Source organism: Calypte anna, chromosome Z (assembly GCF_003957555.1).
Source record: "Calypte anna isolate BGI_N300 chromosome Z, bCalAnn1_v1.p, whole genome shotgun sequence".
In the NCBI taxonomy this organism is placed as follows: domain Eukaryota; kingdom Metazoa; phylum Chordata; class Aves; order Apodiformes; family Trochilidae; genus Calypte; species Calypte anna.
In genome coordinates this window covers 48220339-48236961 of record NC_044274.1, presented here as the reverse complement: position 1 = coordinate 48236961, position 16623 = coordinate 48220339, and the positions used below count along the sequence as shown (strand labels likewise).

At 39.1% G+C, this 16623-nt stretch overlaps 1 protein-coding gene across 1 annotated transcript in view; it reads right to left on the bottom strand.

Annotated features, from left to right (window-relative positions):
- Nucleotides 1-16623, bottom strand: part of DOCK8 (dedicator of cytokinesis 8) — an 86785-nt gene that overhangs the window by 38585 nt on the left and 31577 nt on the right. Inside the window, exons 11-18 of the mRNA XM_030466881.1 lie at nucleotides 16404-16563; nucleotides 14957-15096; nucleotides 14628-14721; nucleotides 13359-13521; nucleotides 3816-3933; nucleotides 2700-2770; nucleotides 1911-2049; nucleotides 528-629 (exon numbers count right to left, since the gene is read on the bottom strand). Coding sequence (XP_030322741.1) covers nucleotides 528-629; nucleotides 1911-2049; nucleotides 2700-2770; nucleotides 3816-3933; nucleotides 13359-13521; nucleotides 14628-14721; nucleotides 14957-15096; nucleotides 16404-16563 — 987 coding nt within the window. The remainder of the gene's footprint in view (nucleotides 1-527; nucleotides 630-1910; nucleotides 2050-2699; nucleotides 2771-3815; nucleotides 3934-13358; nucleotides 13522-14627; nucleotides 14722-14956; nucleotides 15097-16403; nucleotides 16564-16623) is intronic.

Here is a 16623-nt window from a genome sequence, read left to right as displayed (position 1 = left end):
ATATGAATACTGTGCCATAGAGAGGGCTACGGCTAGGCATCTTTCTGTTCTCCTGAGACTAAATGCAAAAAAGTTAATGCTTTGAGCAGGGAAATTTGGAGCACTTCAGCACAGAGAAGCTGAACATATATCTTTTGATAGGGTAACTTTTAAGGCTAGAAGCTTCCAGTTAAACAACTGCCAAAGGCACTCCATGCTGATGTGGTGGAGTTTTAACCCTCTGGACAGTTTCCTATTTGCCATATTTACTCAGAGAGAACATGAACATTTCTTTGTATCCTTGATTAGACAATTTATATGTGTTTGCTTAGATATCTTAGATATCTAACTTTAAAAAACACAATATAACAATATAAAATAATAGTAACACCAGTGACAATAATAGTAAGAACATTTTTCTCTGGAGCTTTCCCCTTCTCAAGCATAAAAAGGAGGAATGTCCACAAGGAGACAGTAATGTTAGTTTGTAAACACTTCTGATGTTTTACATTAAGAAAATATTATCTTGTCATCATTTTCTTTGTTACCTCAGGGGAGTGAATTGAATAGTGGAAAGGCAGCTTATCCAATGCAACAGGAAGACAATAATGCCCAGTTTGAAGACGATCATTTATTAGAATCGGCAGCCACTAAAACAAATGAAAACAAAGCACTATTAATGATTCTACGTGATTAGGGCAGTTTATCTAATTTGCTGTGGAGAGTCAAGAAAACAACAAATGAGATATTGACCCAGCCTTCTCTGCTCTAACCTATTCAACATTAATTTCTTTGCATTTTAAAATCACTCATCGCTACTGTAGAAAAAGGTACAAGACTGCTTTATAAACCATCCATTTTGAAGAAAACAAACCGAGCTTTTCACCTGTGACATATATTTCTCTAACAAATGCTACCAGAAGGACTTAATACAGTCCAAGTTTTTCTTTAAAAAATAATTTATCTTGATTAGACTGATCCTTCTCTTTGAAGCAAATCAACAAAGTTAAAATTCTGCTAGGGATAAATCGAACATCTTGGTTGTTGCTACCATGACAGTGCCAGAATAACTCATCAGAACTCCGCACTGATATTTGAATATTCTTAATTTTTCTCTTATTCATGTCTGAAAGAGGCTGTGCATTTGAGAATCACAGGGCAGAAAAATTTTATATTTAGGTGATGAGAACACTTGGACAGCACTTCCCTGGCCCCACAGCTCAATTGCTGGTCATAGTATTAGTACATTTTCAAATCTTAGATTTTTATCATCTATGCTTTCCTCTTATTTTTAAAATCTTTCCAGTTAAAAATATCAATTTATAAAGAAAAAGGTCAAAGAAATTATGCTACAATATGTATTTCTTTAACTAAAACATACTAGTCTCAACATGAGGATAATGATTGCAAGAGAATTACATTTTATCTTCTAGGTTCTTTCTGGTTTTTAATTTTGATGGGGGTAAAAGACATCTTAGAAAATAAACAATATGCCATACAAAATGGAGAATATTATACAATTTGCTACCTCGTGTGTGAACATGTTAGATAATAGTAAATAATTGTAATTGCTGATGTTTTAGAGGTGTTGGGTTTTTTTGCTTGTTTTTTCAATAAGTAGAATCTAACACAATTTGGCAATATGCTATTGCTGTTGCAAATATTTAAGTGAAAACTTAGGTTGAGTCAGGTGAATTAATCAACTGGAAAGACACTCAACAATGTATACACATAGGATGAGGACACACCACAGGCTGCATCTGGTTTCAGTGAATTAACATTAAGACCTTCCACTGGATTTGCTAAATTACCAGAACCAGAAAGGAATATATGACAAAATTCTTGACAAGCAAAGTGAGCTTGCATGGAATGTGGATACACGTAAACACACACACACACACACACACGCTCACGTATCACGTGGAACTTACTGAATACCCAATGAGGGTTTCAACAGATGCTCCCTGCTTTTGCTGGCAGCTAATGTGATAGAACGTGAACAATAGATGATGTTTCTCTGTGAGTTTTGCTGGCAGCTTAATTTTCACTTCTTCATAAAAGTCAGGAGACCTGTTTAAAAAAGATGTCAAGCACATTTTCCATGCTAACATGGGATTAAGACAACCTTGAGAGTAGGCTTTCAGATATTACAGTTATAAAAACTGTATACATCCTCAAAACAGCCCTCAGATCAGGTTAAATTAAATACATATATATATATATACACAGCTATATTTAGTAACTATCTACAGCTCTGAATCAGGAAGAGGATAAATGGTAATATCTGTAATGATTCAGCTTTCACATTTCTATACTTTCAAAAACATTCTATCTTAATTTTGGGTTCCAGCATATTTATTGTGTAAATCCCAAATCCTGAGTCCACATTCACAAGCATGAAAGTGTCCCTTCAGCTCTGAATCTGTGAATTCACTGAAGTGAATGCTGTGACAAATTTTTTGTTGCTGCTTCCTGCTTCTGCTGCCTAATCTTCAGATTAGGAGTATTTTCCACTAACCTTTGAAAAGTTCCAATCAAGAAAAAGCATGGCCACATATGCAGTATTGACTTATGCAAATGCATGTAGCAATCCAAATTAGGTAGGAAAAAGCCACAAAAAAAAAATAATTTTGAAGCTGATTAGTACTAGCATTGCTTGATTAACTATGTACACTAAGAATTATGGAAAGAGGTCATGATTAATACTTCCCAATACTTACTTATTATGGTATGTGATAGCTGTGTATATTTCTTGCACAAATTCTGGACCTGAAGATTTCCCAAAAATTACCTGCATTAAGAATAAAAGGAAGTAACAACAGGCAGGTCTAAAGCACATTGTCAGAGATGTCTTGTTATTAAGCATCTTTTCCACACATCATTCAGGGTAAAACACCAGAAAAATGGAGTATACATGGAGTGTAAGGAAACCAACAATGCAGTATTGTGTAAAAGATCACGTTACATTCATATAGCACAGCACCAGTTCTGGAAGAAACATGGTTTGAGAAAACACTGCGCTGATGCCCTGATTTCAATTCCAGAGCCCACGTGGCTGTGAAGTAGGCAGGGTAAGCACATTGATAAAAGCTCATTGGGTACCAATCCTTTCTCCAACATATTTCTGTTCCTCAAAGTTCCTCAAAGTAATTATTGCACTTATTTATTCCTCTTCTAACATATAAAATCACATAATGATTTATCCTAATGTCATTCTTAAGCAGCCAGTTACACTGTTTGAAGAATTCCCAACAATTCAGGCTGAAGCAGATATCTGGATTAGAACACTTTAAATTGAACATCTGAAGCCTTGGTAAAGCTGAAGCGAGTATCTTATAATGAGAAATGCTGAATAACCTGAGCACAGACAGTGCTGCTTGCTCTGCTAGTAGTGCACATGTAAGCTCTAATAAGCAGTGTGTTTCAAACAGAGAAAACTCCACCTCCACACTGTATGATTGTGCACCCATTCAGATTCAGGCATTGAAGATCCCAGCTCCTACCTTCCAGTGCTATACCTCAGCATTTGTGTACACACAGCGCACACAGAAAAGTTACACTGGAAAACTGACTATGTCATTCTTAAAAGGCACCTAAAGTTCTGTGAATTTTATCTCCTCAGTTTCCAACATAGCACTGCTTTAGTACGATGTTACTCTTCTGAAAATAAGGTAGGAAGATTTAGATAAGTCTAGAGAATATGACTGCTTTGCTTAAGTGATAAGGCTTTCACAAGAAACTGTAGTGATGGGAAGTGAACAATAAGTTCTCTCTTCAGAGGTTCCTCAGGAATACACATAAGCAAAAGTCTGCCAAGAAATGTCAGCACTTATTACCGGCATTGCACAGGATGGGTCCTCACCACACATAAACTGGATCTTGATGGTAATGTTTCTTGCAGAAGCTGGTCGGTTAGCAAAATTCAGCCTCTGAGGGTAAACATAGAGGAGATTTCTAGAAGAAAGAAAAGGAAAAGATTAAATGAGTAAATATCAAGCATTTGGATTTCAAAATGAAGTGAACAAACTAGCATTTTGTTGATTCTCTCCCTGTCCTTCAGTTCCACCTAGATAGTGAAAGTTTTGTAAGAATTCCATTTCACAAGTTCTCATGGAAGAGGCAAGTTCTTGCTGTGACACACTGAATATCTTATGTATGTATGTGTGTATGTATGTTTCTCATAAAGTAAGCTATGCCTTTGAGAAGGTAGTCTTTCTATCTTTCTTTTTTTTTTTGGAAATACCTAATTCCCAGTTACAAATTAATAAATATATTTTCTTTGGTGTAATGAACAGCAGGAATCTCTCAGCAAAGCATCTCCTTTCTCAGCTGAGAAGAAGCAGATTTTGGAAGGTGTAAAGAATCACTCAGATGTGATAAAAACAAGCAAACCAGCAAATAAATCCAAAAACTGACATTCATGCATTCCTAGCTTATGGCGACAGATGGCATATATGTCTAGATTATACAAATCAAAAAGCAGTATCAGTGATCATAGTGCTTACAAACAAGATATTTCAAACTAGGCTCTGGCATCTTTTGGTAATGAATGTAAATAATGCTTTAAAATATGGCATACTTTGCTGTTTATTACCTTCTGTATATGGACAGATCACTAAACTTAAAAAACACTTTTCATTACTCTGGGGAATTTAGCAGCATAGATGGTCTTCCAAGTTCAAAACTCAACAATTCTGGTAGAAGAGTCACATTGCTAAAAGTAAGACTTCCCTGGTGAAATCTATGTCAAGTCTGAGATTTCAGCTTGATCTGGATCACACAAAAATGCATCAGACTATTTAATGTCTGTCTCATTTTTCCAGTCTGATACAGGATTCTCACCCTTTGTCCTCTGAGTGCAAGGAATAAGACTAGTGTTGGTAGAAAGAAGCATGCTGGCTTCCCATGAGAAATAATAAGAAATACTCATGGGTTTCCATGCTTTCTCTTTGTTTGTGATAATCAGATGATAAACACAAAATTGCCCTGTCCTTGTCACAGATACCGCCTCAGCACCACTGAAAGCTGAAAACGAGGAGCAGCTTTGGAGAATGCTGTCATCAAGTTAGACAGCCCAGATGCCAATTGTTGTATCCCAAGACCTGGAATATTGTGATTGATTCTCCTAATTTCCACTTGTCACAGTCTTAAAATACTCTTTAACTACACAGTCCCAGCTTCTTTGCTAACTAATACATGCTACATGGGCCAAGGCATGCCTTAACCAAACTGGCAAGTAACTTTCCTTTTGTTCAGAAGTGCACTCCTTCCTGCCTGACACAGTAATGCACTTCCTTCCTTTCCTTCATAAATGCAATTTCTGGTCTGCCAAATTCTTTCCAAGATGATATTAGGAAAAGCTGAGTGAAAGAGGGAAATATACTGGTAACCTCCACTGAATTATGCTTGGGGAAATGACATATTAAATGAAGGATATTATCAATATTACATCTGCCAGAGGTGAAGAAATACATGGAAGGGAGGCTGCATAATCCAGCCATTGCTTCATCAATCTGCACCCCAGCAGGGGATGTCACAAATCCATATAATGTCCCTCAGCACTGGATTTTACATTCTGATGTGACTTGAGGTGAAAGATATGTAAAATCACAGAGCTCTCTGCTGACTACACAACACAGGAAGCATTATTCCAGCAAGTACTGTACCAAAGAGCTAAAGATTGATCCATTTATGCTCAAGCAGTTCTAGGGATCTTGCTTACATGTGTATTGAACCCATAAGCACTGAGAAAGAACAGAGGCAAATGCTGACTCTGGATATCCTGCAGAGATGTGGTGACTGATTTTTTAAAGCAGGAAGGTGGGGAGATCATCAAAGGAGGTTCCTTCACAGGGGCATGAACTGTGCCCTTCTGATGTAAGCTGAAGAAGTCACCTCTTCTTACCAAAAGGGAAGCCACCTACTACTAGCAGTAATACAGCACTATTAACAATTCTTGGATAAAGTTACCGGGGCATTTGCATTCCAGTGAAATGCAGACAAAGGGTCTGAAGGATCGAGCACAGTGCCTGTGACTAGCAAAAAGATTTCCAGGCTTAGAAAAGAATGTTTTTATTTCTAGGAGTTGGGAGCTGTTTAAAAAAAAGATAATATTCAGCACCCTACTACCTAGCCAGGACACTATCAGTGATCAGAGTAGCTTCATTTTCCTTAAGACATTTATACAAGAGAAAGCATAAACCACTGCCTGCTGAAATGAAGCCGCAGCAAAATCAAATCTGTAAAGAAGATACTTTAATCCAAAACCATCTGGAAAAGTAGGCTCCTACTTATGAGTTCCGTGTCCAGTTATAGCTTCTTTTCTTGGGAGGAAGATGAGCATTGAGTAGTACACTAACTGCTAATGATAATGATTAATGAGTAGTCCAGTTTTTCTGGGAAGACACTGCTAGATAATGAAGTGGGTTTATTTCTGCATCCTTGAGGAGAAGCAACAGCGATACCCTTTACAAGACAGGGAAAAAGAAGTGGTAAAAAATGAACTCAAGAGCGGGAAACTAAACAACAACAAAAACGCCCAGCACTGTTTGAACAAAGTGTTTAACATTAATATAAAACTTCTAACACTCCTGCATGGTAGGTATTTTACTGTGGATATGAACATGCAGTTGGAGAATATAAGAAACATCCAATAACCCAAGGCTTTGCAGGAAGCCAGCAGCAGAACTGAAACCAAGTTTAAGAACTGCAATTCAGTCTCACATTCCTTATACCTGAAGAAGCTGCTTGAACTGAGACACCTACATGTTATTTTTAATCTCAAGTTTCTACAGGTGTCTGAAAGACTCAATTTAGCTTCCTGCAAGAGGAAAGAGCACTGGCTTCACTAGTTTATTTGGTATATTGCTATCTGCAACCACCTGAAGAGAAGTTGTAGCAAGGAGCACTTCCCCTATCAGAGATAGGGCTTTCTCTGGCTGGTTGAGTTACTGCTAAAGAGATGGGTGAAATCTCTCTTCCTCAGCTCCAACATTTCATAGGGGCACTAAGCAGCATAATTTCCATTTATATTTAATGAGAAAATAAAATTATAAACAAACTTTAAATTATATTAGTTTTTTCTTATTAAATATAGAAGGGTATTGAAAGAAATAAATCTAGAATTGTTTTGACATTTTCAGGGAACTATTTTTATTAAAGAAATGTAGGTACACAACAAAAAGAAGTGCTCAATTTCACAGCACACAGATATAGTGGGCTGGCTGATCTCTCTGGAATAAATCAGAAATAGCATTATTTAAAATAATGGCATTACACCAGTATAAAAACTAGCAAGAACTAAGTTCAGAGACTATCACAGAAGACTTTACTCCTCCTGCCACAAAGGAAGAAGCTATTATTTAGCAAAATAAGACTATTTTACTCTGAAAAATTTTCCATTGACACATCTCCTCCTCCCCAAATAAGCAAAACATAGAGATAGAGATATTATTGTGCCAGTAGGAGCTTACCAGACTGTATTTTTATAAGTTTTAATTTATTTGTTTTTCAAATACATTTCTATATACTATCCTACATTCATGGAAACATTAATAGAAAACAGGTAATTATTTTAATAATTTTTCAATCTCCTAATATTTAGATCTATAGCACTGATACAAAACAAAAACAAAAACCCACTGGTTTGCAGACTTCCATTTAAAAATTAGGAAATAATTGATCACCTGCAACACATTAGCAGACCATGACATTCAGTTATGACTGAAAACTAGCACCTTACTTAAGACAGGACAGTTCTACTTTTCAGATTAGAGAAAATGGATTAAAATAACATGAAACAATATCTGACCCTACACAAATTCAGTTACTTTGTATAGGCTAGTTTAATCTCAGGCTTGAAAAAATATTCACCATGCAGAGAGAGCTAACCAAGGAGAAATGCAGGAAAATTAAATTAAGCAGAGGATAGAAAGGCTCTGCAGAGAGATGTGAACAGTCTGGATCAATGGATGCCAGGCAATTATGTGAGATTCAACAGGGCCAAGTTTCAGGCCCTGCACTTGGGTAACACCAACCCCATGCAATTCTACAGGCTGGGGGAGTAGCTGAAAAGCTGCCCAGAAGAGACAGACCTGGGGGTGTTGATTGACACTTAGCTGAATATGAGCCAGCAGTGTGCCCAGGTGGCCAAGGAGGCCAATGGCATCCTGGTTTGTATCAGGAATAGTGTGGCCAGCAGGAGGAGGGAAGTGATGGTGCCCCTGTGCTCTGCACTGGTGAGGCTGCACCTCTAGTGCTGTGTTCAGTTCTGGGCCCCACACTACAAGAAAGACACTGAGGTGCTGGAGTGTGTCCAGAGAAGGGTAATGAAGCTGGTGGAGAGTCTAGAACACAAGTCTTATGAGGAGCATCTGAGGGAACTTGGGATATTTAGTCTGGAGAAAAGGAGACTGTGGGGAGACCTTATTGCTCTCTACAACCACGTGAAGAGAGGCTGTAGCAAGGAAGGAGTTGGTCTTTCCTTTCAGGCAAGAAGTGACTGGATAAGAGGAAATGGCTACAAGTTGTGCCAGGAGAGGTTTAGATTGGATTTGAGGAAAAAATTCTTCACTAAGAGAGTTGTCAGGCACTGGAACAGGCTGCCCAGGAAAGTGGTTGAGTTACTACACCTGGTGGTATTTGAAAGACACATAGATATGGTATTGAGGGATACAGTTTAGGGTTGGGCTTGGCTGTATTAGGGTTGTGGTTGGACTCAACCTTGAAGATCTTTTCCAAACAACAGGATTCTATAATTCTGTAAATACAATGGCTTACATTTCCTAACTACACTTTATCTCATCAAATGGCAAAAATGTATGGCAGAAAGTATTGCAAAAGCACGAGATATGGCTAGGTGATACTGACTAGCTGGAAAAGGAGGTGCTTTCACTGGCACTACGCAAATACAAAATATACTCTTGGACTCCACCAAGTTCCTGGCTCTGCTGTGTCATAAAGTTTACAACACTGCCTTGTCTTACTCTCTGGGGAGCTACTGCTGAAGCTCATTATTTGCAATTTCAGTTGGCAACTCCCCTTTCTCTCTCCAAACATGTTTCTTACCATTTGGCAGCCATTTCTGCATTTTTTCACCATTTCCTCAGTGTACCTAACTGTCTTTAGGATTTGATTTGGGTATTAACTGATTGAGTTTCCAATTTACAGCATAACACTAGTTACAGCATACCAGTTGTGTTATCACCACTGAGTAATTAATTGAAGATTAATGAAGACAACTGTTCTTTACAGATACTCTTTTCGTTACTACAAGTTATGCTGGACAGATCCTACTTTGTTTTGTTATCATGATTTTTACTTAAGTGAAAATCAAAACAGCCCAAAAAGCCTGAAGAGATAACGCATGCTGGGCATGAACTCTGACTCAAAGTGCAGCTGTTGGGAAAGTGCATTTATTCTGATGGAGGTGTTGTGTATTTAATACACTTTAGCAACTGAAGGATAGAGTGGAGCACCCTAACTTGGTTCTGGAAATGCTCAAATTAATTTTCAGCATAGTGGCTTTGATACCCATGATGTCTGGATGGTGATAATTAAAGAGAGAATACTCTGAGCAGAAATGTTCTCAATTCTCTTTCTAGCTCAGCAACAGTGGTTGCTACTGCCTTTAATTTTCAGAAATCTTTGAGGCTGCATACTGGAGTTAACACATGGTACTCCTATTGCCTATTTGGAATAGGCAATGAACAAGAAATTTAAAACTCTATCTTAACTTTCCTTTTTTAAAAAAGACATCATTACTCAAGTTCATTCATGACTGCACTTTTGCTCATGTAAGAAATAGTTCTCCTATAGAAATATCTGCATGAAACTCTAAAAACATTAAAAAAACCCAAAAGACACCACATTTACTTTTGATACACAGAGAACAGAAATACCATATCATTCTGCATTTTAGCATCCTGGTGCTGAGAGTGCAGAGAAACTATACTCAGGAGTTTGAGTGTCACAGATTCACAGCACAGCCAATAATAACTCCTCCAGAACTTCCAATGAGGTGCTATCCAAACTGGCCTGCTTACTCTTTTCCCTCCCAACACCACATTGCAAGTTGTTTGTAAGGTAAGATACCACTTCCTCTTTCTACTTTCCTTAAAAGCTGAGTTCCAAAACCAGGTATCACCAACAGTGACTCCAACATACCATAAAGTTGTGAAGCATCTCCCAATGATAAAATAATATTCAGCCTTTTATTTCTGATTTGTACTGAACCAGAAGTCTTGGCCTTACATTCTTCCCTCTTTTCTGGGGTCAGGTGAGTGGGAGGGAAAGATGGCTCTTTGATAACCTCTGCTGCAAGATGTGAACAAGCTTTACCTTTTTTCAGCTTCTGCATTCTGTTATTCTTTACTGACAGTCACATCTTTACCACTCGTGCAGTTCAGTACTTAGTTGCTCTTCTAGGGATCTGCTACTGTTGTAAGAGTCACCTTCCCTGGAGCTGTTTAAGGAAAGGCTGGATGTGGCACTTGGTGCCATGGTCTGTCTGAAATGGTAGTGTTAGGTCACAGGCTGGACTTGATGATCTCAGATGTCTTTTCCAGCCTTGGTAATTCTGTGACTGTGTGTGATTCTGTATGAAGCTTTCTGCTTTACTTCTGTGCCGTCACTACTACAATAGTCACACGAAAGCTGGTGTTTCTGTATCTATACTACTGTCATACACCCATTTTGAATTTTTGCTAGTCAGCTGTTACCAATATCACTGCTCACTACCACTATGATCATAGAATCATAGAATCATAGAATCCTAGGGGTTAGAAGGGACCTCGAAAGATCATCTAGTCCAACCCCCCCTGCCAGAGCAGGGCCACCTAGAGTACATCGTGCAGGAACGTGTCCAAGCGGGTTTTGAATGTCTCCAGTGAAGGAGACTCCACGACCCCCCTGGGCAGCCTGTTCCAGGGCTCTGTCACCCTTACAGTAAAAAAATTTTTTCGAATATTCAACTTGAACCTCCTGTGCTCCAATTTACATCCATTACCCCTTGTCCTATCACTGGTCATCACTGAGAAAAGCCTAACTCCATCTCCCTGACACTCACTCCTTACATATTTGAAAACATTGATGAGGTCACCCCTCAGTCTCCTTTTCTCCAAACTAAAGAGACCCAGCTCCCTCAGCCTTTCCTCATAAGGGAGATGTTCCACTCCCTTAATCATCTTAGTAGCTCTGCGCTGGACTCTTTCAAGCACTTCCCTGTCCTTCTTGAACTGAGGGGCCCAGAACTGGACACAATATTCCAGGTGCGGCCTCACCAATGCAGAATAGAGGGGGAGGAGAACCTCTCTTGACCTACTAACCACACCCTTTCTAATGCACCCCAGGATGCCATTGGCCTTCTTGGCCACAAGGGCACATTGCTGGCTCATGGTCATCCTCTTGTCTACCAGGACCCCCAGGTCTCTTTCACCTACACTGCTCTCCAGCAGGTCAGCCCCCAACCTATACTGGGACATTGTGTTGTTCTTCCCCAAATGCAAAACTCTACACTTCTCCTTGTTGAACTTCATCATGTTTCTCTCTGCCCAACTCTCCAGCCTGTCTAAGTCTCTCTGAATGGCAGCACGGCCTTCCGGTGTGTCAGCCACTCCTCCCAGCTTAGTGTCATCAGCAAACTTGCTGAGGGTACACTCTATACCCTCATCCAAGTCGTTGATGAAGATATTGAACAACACCGGTCCCAGTACCGACCCCTGAGGGACTCCACTAGTCACACACCTCCAACCAGATTCTGCCCCATTGACTACAACTCTGACTCCTTCCTTTCAACCAGTTCCTGATCCACCTCACTACCTGATCATCAAACCCATACTTGGTCAACTTATCTACAAGGATGCTGTGAGAGACGGTGTCAAATGCTTTACTGAAATCAAGATAAACCACATCTACCGCTCTTCCATCATCTATCCACCTAGTAATTTCCTCATAGAAGGCTATGAGGTTAGTCAAACATGATTTACCCTTGATAAAACCATGCTGACTGCTCTTGATGACCCCCATGTCCTTGATATGCCTGGAGATAGTGACAAGAACAAGTTGTTCCATCACCTTTCCAGGGATGGAGGTGAGGCTGACCGGTCTATAGTTACCCGGGTCCTCCTTCTTGCCCTTCTTGTGGACTGGAGTGACATTTGCTATTCTCCAGTCCTCAGGCACCTCTCCTGTTACCCATGACTTACTGAAGATGATGGAGAGTGGCCCAGCAATGACCTCCGCCAGCTCCCTCAGCACCCTTGGATGCATTCCATCTGGACCCATCGACTTATGGATGTCCAGATTACTCAGCTGATCCCTAACCCAATCCTCATCTACTATGTCAAATTCCTTATCTATCTTGACTACTTCTGGGGCTAAATGAATCTGGGGCTCATGTGGAAACCCTGCAGGAGTAAAGACAGAGGCAAAGAAGGCGTTCAGCACCTCTGCCTTCTTTATATCCTCTGTCACCAGGGCTCCCATCTCATCCCTTAGTGGGCCAATATTGCCTCTAGCATTAGTTTTACTAGCTATGTATTTGAAAAAGCCCTTTCTATTATCCTTAACCTGACTTGCAAGGTTAAGTTCCAAGGAGGCCTTAGCTTTCCTAATTGCCTCCCTACATCCTCTGACGACAGTCCTGTATTCCTCCCAAGTGACCAGCCCCCCCTTCCATGATCTGTAGATTTTCCTTTTCCACTTAAGTTTTCCCAGCAGTTCCTTTTTTAACCATGCTGGTCTCCTAGCTCCCTTACTAGATTTCCTAACCATAGGGATGCTCTGATCCATGATGCTGCACAAACATGGTGAAACACATTATGCTGCTTTCTCCTTGGACATTTAGACATATATCACTAAAACCTGATGGGAATTGTTCAGTTGCATGCTACTGAACACTGTGGTCTAATTGAAAAAAACGAGACAGAATGGATTTACAGAAAAAATTTACACAGCCTAAAGTACTTGTTTGTGGTGAAAAAATACACAAAGCAATGCATTACTTCCTGAGATGCTCAGATGACTCAAATCAACAGTAGAAACCACCTAGCATAAACAGTTATCAAAATTATTAAAATTGTAATCAGACTGAGTGGGCAAAAACCATGCCAAGTGAATGAGAGCAGAGAGAGGTTTCTTTTTTTGTCATTTTAGAAAATTTTTCAAAGGACAACATAACTGCATTACTAAAAGCACTACAGATTATCCTGCTGGCTTTTTATCTTCTAACGGCTAATAAGATCAAATCATCAACCCAAGGCTGTGTCTTTAACATTTAAAAAGTATTTTTGTTTCTATTTCAGAAAAAAAAAATTAATTCACAATTATTTTTGAAAATGGATCTTAAGAAATTAAAAAAAAAAAAAAAAGTTGTTTCTTACCTATAAATGGTATGGGGAATGAACACTTCTTTAATGGGGAATTCCAAAATCTCTTTGTGAGGACGACTACGGTTGTCTGGAAATGGCTTCACTGGTAATAATTCTGGTGTCAGACAAAACCCAAGGTTTTCTGGAGCTGGGGAAATCTCCAGTTTAAGTGTTCCTTTAGTAAACAATGACAAAATCTCAGTAAAAATTTAAGAAATAGCCAAAACAAAAAATAAAACAGTATGTGAGGTAACAGTAACTGTGCCTAACTAGGAACTTGCTCTTCATCTTGCAAGGCTGCATGAGAATGAAAGCATAGTGTAGGAATTAACATACACACATCCCTACACACAGGCCAATATACAGCTTTTTATGTCTTCCCTATACAGTTACAAAGAAATAGGGCAGAGAGAAGGGACATGATATGGCAGCTTGATGTTCTAATATCTTTCACACACAAATAATATAAAATTCATCTGGGAAACAAATAAAAGATAAAGGGGCTGCTGTCTAATACAGCTCTCACTCACCCCACTCAGATTCTGCTCTGATTAATCTCTGTCAAAACAGAAACCACCCAGCCAGAGAGCCATGCTTGCTGCAGCGAGCAGTTATACAGTTAATACTGATAACATGTGCACAAGTATAACCAGAGTTTCAGTTTAAATTCTCTGTTGTGATATGTGAGAAACCGTTGGGGAACTCAGACTTGTTATTTCTTGAAACCTCTAAGAAGTCAAAACCACTTTGCATCTAGTTCCTATTTTTAAGGTTCCTCTACAAACCAGAAGAGCTAGAGTTACTATTTATGAAAAAAAAAAAATCTAGTTGAGTTTTTGATAGTTACCAAGCACTATATCTGCTTCTCTACTTTGTTAACTAACACTGATCCAAATACCCAACCAGATGAAATGTGCACACATTTTAACCTCACTCTGTTAAATAAAACCCATTTAAAAACTTTTCAGGGAAAGAGCAAGGATCTAAGAAATTTGCTTTAAAGCACTATCTTCAAACACTTTGAATAATAATGAAACACATCCATTGGACACATGGTAAATTAGGGAATAAAGTAAATAATTTCAGAATAAAAGCTAAATATGAATACTCCTTCACAGGAAATTCCATACTCATTCATACAGAAAAAACCTAAAAAGCATCTGTGCTCAAATAGGGAATATTATAAACCTAAAACACAAGTTAATAATATTTTGGGCTTGGAATTTACATAGCAGAGAGAAAAATACATATATTCTTTTCCCTCCAAAATGAATTATGTACCTGGTAAAGTCTTAGTTCTTCTCTGCAAGGACGATGACCTTTTGAAATCAGCTAAAAATTTGAACAGATCTTCATCACTGAGCCTGTCTCCTTCCTACCAGGAGAAAGGCAAAAATCAGTAGCTTTGTAACATTTCTCCACACTTAGAAAAACATCTGAGTGAACCATGTCCTTGAGGCCTGCAAAGCAAGGAAGTTACTGCCTTCCTAACTCTGCTTGAGTCCTCTGCTCCTACACAGACATAAATAACTGGTCACTTCTCCCAACAAAGTCCACTTTACACAGAGGAAAAATGTTTTAGGCAATCATAAATAAAGAATACCCAGTACCTGTTTAAAGAAGGTGCTGAGGGTTAGAGAGATTGTTTTGAAGTTTGATACTGCATAGCTGTCCTCTGAGCTGAGACTTCTGTCAGGAAATCTTCTCGCCTGCGACAGTGTTGTCCTCTTGTCACTAGTGGATCCTTTCCCTTCAAATAAAAATGAAATTAAACACCAACTTCCTTTGTGTTGCTTCAGTAAAAAAACATCAGAATACAGTTGAAAACTACAACTTCCCAGCAACATCAGGGAACAGAGTACTTTAAACATTCCACTACTTTTGTTTCAGACTCTGCAAAACAATGGAATTCCAGGACACACCTAGCAAAGCACAATACAGGTTGAGATGAGAATGCATTGAGGGCAACTCTGAGGAGAAGGATTGGGAGGTGCTGGCTGATGAGAAGCAATGTGCACTTGTAGCCGAGAAACCCAAACAGTATCCTGGGCTGTATCAAAAGAAGTGGGGCCAGCAGGTCAAGGGAGGGGATTCTTCCTCTCTACTCTGCTCTCATGAGACCCCACTTGGAGTTCTGTGTCCAGTTCTGGAGCCCTCAACATAAGAAGCATATGGAGCTCTTGGTGAGTGGCCAGAGGAGGACCATGAAGAAAGTCAGGGCTGGAACAGAACTCCTATGAAGACAGTCTAAGAGGGTTTGGTTTGTTCAGCCTGAAGAAAAGAAAGCTCTGGGGACATGGTATAGCAGCTTGTCAGTACCTGAATGTGGCCTACAGGAAAGCTGGGCAGAATTTTTTTATAAGGGCATGCAGTAACAGGGGAAGGGGTAATGGTTTTTAAGTTGGAAAAGTGTAGATTTGGGTTAGACATTAGGGAGAAATTCTTTAGTGTGAGGGTGGTGAGACACTGGAGGAGATTGCCCAGGGAGGTTGTGGAAGTGTTCAAGGTTAAGTTAGATGGGGCTTTGAGCAACTCAGCCCAGTGGAAGGTGTCCCTGATCATGCAGGGGGTTTAGAACTAGACAATCCTTAAATTTCCTTCCAGTCTAAATTATTTTATGCTTCTATGACATCAGGTGACATTCCTGCTGCCACAGAATACAAGCTTATTCAAAGTTTTATTTCATGGGTTATAAAGCACATTCGTCACTACTGTTGACAAATCATCCTGTTTAGTATAAAAACTAAATGATACATATTTTTGTTGCCCTGCATTGCAAATGAACTCCTTATGTTAAAGGGAGTTTTACTTCCACAATGCCAACATCAAACAAAAATTGGACACAAATCATGGAATAATATTTAGCATGCAAGAAACTTAATTTGCAGAGATGAACAGTGAAACAGTGAGTCTATTAAGTTGTAAATGTTTGTTGCACTGAAGAGACAAATCTTCAAATCCACTGTTCACCCCTGATACCAGTGTGAATTACATTGTTTCCTATGCACGCATTTACCAAAGAGTAGTTTGTATTAATTAGAAAAGTTAGAACATTACCATTTAAGCCTTCGGCCTCAGCTATTTCTCGTTCAATTGTTGAAAGGTTGAAGAAATTAGTTAGGCTTATGGGAATCCAGGCGAATGGCATTCTGTATTTCCCCAACCGCTGACAAAAGGATTCAGCTTGGGCTTTCAGTTTTTCAATCTTTTCTTTTGTCTAAATCAAGGAAAATAATGACTGTTTAAAAAGCAGTTATTTTAATGCTACAGTAGATTA